Source organism: Zea mays, chromosome 5 (genome assembly GCF_902167145.1).
Source record: "Zea mays cultivar B73 chromosome 5, Zm-B73-REFERENCE-NAM-5.0, whole genome shotgun sequence".
NCBI classification, from domain to species: domain Eukaryota; kingdom Viridiplantae; phylum Streptophyta; class Magnoliopsida; order Poales; family Poaceae; genus Zea; species Zea mays.
This window is the reverse complement of record NC_050100.1, coordinates 32,271,332-32,277,292: the sequence shown is the minus strand read 5'-3', so window position 1 is coordinate 32,277,292 and position 5,961 is coordinate 32,271,332. Positions and strand designations below refer to the sequence as shown.

Genomic DNA, 5,961 nt, shown 5'->3' with positions numbered 1-5,961 from the left:
CACGGCTGGTGAGTTTGAGCAGGGCTCTGGGCCTCTCACTCCCGCGTTCGAATTAGGGATTTTTGACGATTGGACTGACAAGAACATAAATTGAAATCAGCATAGCCTGATGAACGAAGGACTTTCAGGGGAAAAAAATCCTGGCTCCTAGCTACAGCTCCAACGTGGACCGACCAAGTTGTAAGGGCTCGTTTGGTTCATACCCTCACGTCTGGGAGCGTTGTCAGGTAAGTTTGGCCACGGTAAGACTTATTTTTCCTGATTTTTACTCTTTTGACACCAATTCCATGGGATTCTAAAAAAAGACATCAATTCCACGAGATAATTCTGCAAACTGACAACGCAAGACATCGAAGAAACGGTGAGAAGGCGTTTCTCTCACATGCCTTTGAATAGGCAGCAGGGACATTGACACATTTTACCCTATGCCTTGCTGATCCTAAAGATGTAAAGTTCACGGGGACGAGCTTATTAAAGAAAATAGATAGCAATGATATTTCAGGATTGTGTTATCCAAATCTTGCTATATCCAGGACCATTGGCTTGTTGGATCATAGTAATAACAAGGCTGATACGCCACTGTTTCACAACTTGTTTGGACCGTACAGCCCAAACCACACAAAAACAGCATTTGCCTTTCAAAATCCTCAAAATATCTTCCAACTAGCCCATTAGGAACATCAAAGAGACTGATACTAGAACAACAAATCCTCATTCTCCAAAGCAAACAAAGGTTGACTACATTCGGTGCACTAAAGTTACGTCTAAGTCATATACTACCTCATATACTACCTCCGTTCTTGAATATTTGTCGCCCGCTAGTTCATTTTTAAACTAGACCGCGACAAATAAAAAAGAAAGAACAGAGTATAATATAGATTGGCCACTGTTTCAGGACTAAGTACATACAGTGGGTACAACATCCAACAAATCATAGAGCTCTAGTGCTGAAGTGTCGTAGATACTAATCATATCCATCTGTAATGAAGGGGCAGAGCTCCTATCATCAAGACCCTTGAAGATGCTCTTTTGTTTCTCCACTGTTGAAAAGCAGGTTACAGGGCATGTGCAACAAGCTCATCAAGAGACATCTGTCAGAAAACAGAATGCAGGTGCATGCTAGCTTAGGTAACCAGGCGCATGGTTATTTCTCTTCATTGTCTGAATCAGACTCCGCAAAAACAGGTTTCGGCTGGGTTTGGGAATAAGCTGGCGCAATAAACTTTGGGTCTTTCTCCGCAGCATCAGCATACTTCAAAATGGCTTCTCTTGGATCTTCATCCATCCAGGTCTCCTTAATTAAACCACCTTCCTGTAATAACATGCAGAAAGAGGGCAAACATATCAATAGGACATGCAGAAAACCTAAAACAACCCCAAGCACAACATATATACATACACAACACATGGAGATATGAAGTATGTGCACTACCTTCAAGAGATACTGTGTCAGCAAACTGCCTTTTGTAGTACCAACTCTTCCACCAAAACCTGGACCATTAACAGGTGCTTCTGGTTTGTGGGATTTGAGTGGGTCTTTCAGTATCTTCTCTCTTTGACGCTTACGACTTGGTTGATCTCTGAAAAGTGGCAATGCATGTGGATTGTGTATGACAGGTTGCACCTCAAAATCATCAACAGACTTTTTCCTTGGTGCTCGTCCAACACATACAAGAGCTCCCCTTTGACTAATAGAAGGATCGTACAGGATATGAGTCCCACCTTCTTTCTTGTCTCCAACTGTTGCAAACACCTAAAGGTAAAACAAAGAAGTTCAATAATATCCTTTAAAATGGCAGTGCTCACTTCTTGAAACTCATTTATAAGAGAGAGAAAAAAACCTGGTTGATTCTTGGATGCCAGAGGCACCTTATCACACTGTAATGTGCTGAAATTCCCACCCTTGATACAAGCTCAAGTTTCTTTCTATCAAAGAAACAAAGTAATCCCCCATTGTCACCATCTTTTTCAATAGATGTTCCTGTAAAAATAAGCTGCTCATCTGAGCTAAATGCTGCATTTGTCTCAGCGTAGTGATTTGGCAGATCTTCAAATACTTTCAAAGGAGTTTTCATTCTTCTCAAATCCCATATCTGCATTCACAAATGTAACATCCCAATTAGATACCTTGGAATAATAAGAAAAGAAAAAAAAGGTAACAGATACAACCTGACACTGACAATACAGGGACTAGCACAGCCAATGTTATTTCCTAGATCCAGTGTGAATCTAAACTCTTACTTTGAACTTGAAGTTTGAACTAGTGTACAGTTGAGTTGTACACTCTGGTTGTATGTATAATAGGGTTCTAAACAAGGAAGAATAAATCAATACCACGTTACTATAATCACATATTTGCATAGCTACAGTACAACGGAACAGCCCAAAAATATCTAACACAACTAGCCAATTCACAAAGTTGCAAGTTCAATAATAGTCATTAATATGTAACCTCCCCTCACATCCATAAGGACATAATCAAGTTAAGAAGTTAATATAAAGTTTCGAAATTTGTAGTCCTCAAAGCTCAGTTAAATTACCTTAAGAGTACTATCCATACTTCTTGACAGAAGGCTCTGTCCATCTGTTGAGAACTTAACCCCAGTAATATCCTCTGTGTGTGTTTTCTCAACGTGGATATCTGGTCTGCTACCCCATCCAGCTTTTATGGTCCAGACCTATGAGGGATACAGTATGCAGGTCAGAGAACATTACAAGAAACAATTTGACTGAAAATAAAGTATCGATGAATTCTACATAAAGTATATACCTGTATAGAACCATCCCCTATGCCACCCACAATTCGTTTCCCTTCATGGTCCCATGCACATGATGTAACAGGAATCCGCATTGGTCGTACCAGCTTAGGTTTGATGACCTATTCATAAAGTAATTAACAGATTCAAGTATTCAAACAGCCACAGTTCAAATGATTAAAAAATTTGATTATTTGAAATAGCAAATAAGGAATTTCGAGGTACTAAAATGGACCAGTAACAGCGTCTTCCAAGGGTCTCCTGATATAATTTTAGAAAAACAATTGTTAATGTCTGGCAAATAGAAATAGTATATCAAAATACCTGCTTCTGACTTGTAAAATCAGACACATCCCAGAGACGCATGGAGCCATCTTCAGATGATGTCAAAATGGTTTCTTTTGACTTTGGATTCCACTCACCACCTGTAAGCCCAGAGATGTGACCTTTTGTATTCTTCAGATCACGAATATACATATCACCCTTAACAAACTCGCCTAGTGTAAGTCCATCCCTGTCGTAAATCTGATTTAAAGCATACTTGTCAACAAGAAGTTTTCAGCTCTACTAGTGAAGTATTGGGAAAAATGGAAGGTTACAAGAGCAGAATACCTTGGCCTGAGCTGAACCAGTAACACATAAGAATCGATCAGACGTTGGACTCCAACTTAGGCTACGAACTTGATGGCCCTCAAATGGTTCCAATTGTCTGAATGACTGAAGCTTTGAATTCATACCCTGGAAGTCGTACATACGCACTGTATAATCATAGCTACCAGAGAGCACTCTGGATCCTGTATGGTCAACAGCAAGGGCAGAGACAACCTGGCAGTCATAGTATTATTATTATAAACCAGTAAAATGCATGTAAAAAAACTGTAGCTACACGATTTGAATGTCTAGCAAGTTAGCAATATCATGAAATCTGTTTCTCAAACTATAGTATTGACTAGCATGTGTGAGCTATAAATTTCAATTAGAGCGTCACAATTGACATCTTGCTGAACTTTTAATGAGCATTGAATGTTCAAAAACCAGCTTTACCATCAATCGCACTAATTCTAAGGTTATGTATGGTTCCATCGGTGGGAGTGGCAACATAGACGCAATCAAGTTATTGTGGTATCCGTTGCGTGGGAAGGCAAAGTGGGATTTGATGGGTTCAAATTTTTAATGCCTTGCAGTGGGGGCTGGCGGGTGGTGGTCTATCGCTTACTCGTGTGAGATGCTATGGGGTCGGAGTCGGATAACAACCACAGAAGAGGGGTAACAGGATTGTACAGGCTGCCATCTGATAACGTCGTGATCAGTTACAGGGCATACCCAGTGCCGAAGGCTCCCACATGAGTGGGGTCCGAGAAAGGGATAAACCAAGGCAAGCCTTTCCCCCGCAAATGTGAAGAAGCTGCTTCGATCCTGTGATCTGATGACTCAGTGAGAGGGCTCTCACCACTGCAACAGCTCTCTGGTTACAGGCCAGAGCAACCAAACAAAAAACAATGACAACCATTAGCTTTGCTAACTGGTTACGGGCAGTGGCAGAGCTGAGGCTCGGCCTGCCCGGGCTTTGGTGGCCCAGCCCAAATAACCTGATGACCGAATCCTAGCTCTCTGCCTACGCGTCCTGGGCTCTGCCTCATCCTCGACTAATCGCCTCCACCTTCAGGGGGGTGCCTCCATCTCCTCACCTCCGCTGCCGCACATCTCGCCTCGCCTCCACCTCCACACGACACGACCACGCCTCACCTTCACCTCCTCACCGCCAGACGCACCCGCCGCCACCCCGTGAGCCAGCAGCCACCCACCATCTAGCCTCTGCGCCCACCGCCCAGCCACCAGGCACTGGCCACACCCTGCCGACGGCTGCCTGAGGCAGTGAGGCCTGTCCATGCCCAGGCCCGACCGCTCGCTGCTCGGTGAGATGCTCTCCTCTCCCTTCTTCACTCTGTGTGTGTGTGCCCGGGCTTGGATTCGTGGTTGGCTCCGCCACTGGTTACAGGCCAAAAAGACTGAACCAAACAGCATCCAAGATCTAATTCAAAATAAAACAAAAGCTGATATTCATTTGCAATTTCATTATATGTTTCAAACCAGTTTTAACAACCAACACTACCTGTAATCCATCTACCTCCTCTGGGGTGTATCCTAATACTAAAAATAAAACCGTGATCAGCTAACAGCATGCGAACTTTGGTACTTTTTTCCCTGATGAACCAACTTTATCCAGCTAATTTGGCTCAGAAAAAGAACAGCTCGTCCAAATGGTGCCTAAAGGAATCGAGCCAAGCTAGATAGAAGGACACATCAGTATAACAAAATCAAATGAAGGAGGAGAACTGGAGCTCGTCGCTCGTACCTTATTGTGCCCCCGCAGAACAATTTCGTTGCTAAGAGGGATCCGATTGAATCCACCCTCCCCATCATCCTCCATCTCCTCCTCGTCGTCGTCCTCATCATCATCGACGTCTTCATCATCCGCTGGCGGCGGCCTAGGCGGCCCAATCATGCCGTCGCCGTCGTCCCCCTCGCCGCGAGCGGAGGGCGGCGGTGGCCGAGGCGGCCCGATCATGATACCGCCGCCGTCCTCATCGTCTTCCTCCCCCGCGGGCGCCGGCGGCGGGCGAGGAGGACCAATCATAGCGGCCCCATCGTCGTCCGCGGCGGTAGAGGCGGAAGGCTTGGGGTTACTAGGGTTTTGAGGCTTGCGAAGGGTGTTGGAGTGGGCGGAGGAGGTAGCAGAGCTGGGCCGCGGAGCCGCCTTTCCGAAGGAGAGCGGGAAGAAGGCCCGCATAGCCTCTTCGTCCATCTCGGCCCCGTCAGCCATGGACACAAGCTCGCCGCCGGCGAGATCAGGTCTGGGCCTCAGGGTTGCCTGTGCTGTGATAGTTGCGCGAGGTTATGCCAAATCAGGAGAGATGCGGGTTTGTGCCTTCCGAAACCGGTCGGGCGAGTCGCTTTGAGGGTCTGTTTGGTATAGCTTCAACTCTGACTCATGTGTAAGAGCAGCTCTCTCTCAGGAGCCACTGTTTTGTTTGCAAAACATTTGGCAAAATGGCTCTTTCAATACATTCTATTTATGAGTGTGTTAGACATTTGCACAAATACCTTGCAGGCGTGCTGTGTGAATCGAACGAGAAATCAAATAGTTGGGAAACGAGCAAAGCGAGATGAGGAAGGGGGTTGCGAGGACTAGGCGAGGAGATGA

The 5,961-nt window shown here is 45.1% G+C and overlaps 1 protein-coding gene across 1 annotated transcript; it reads right to left on the bottom strand.

Moving 5' to 3' along the window:
• Positions 1–698: 698 nt before the first annotated feature.
• Positions 699–5,663, bottom strand: LOC100280725 (nucleotide binding protein). Its single transcript, NM_001153645.1, is given in 8 exon segments — positions 699–1,312; positions 1,433–1,753; positions 1,842–2,093; positions 2,541–2,678; positions 2,771–2,878; positions 3,081–3,281; positions 3,369–3,581; positions 5,113–5,663. Coding segments are annotated over 8 exon segments (1,869 nt in total). The 5' UTR covers positions 5,581–5,663; the 3' UTR covers positions 699–1,144.
• Positions 5,664–5,961: the final 298 nt, after the last annotated feature.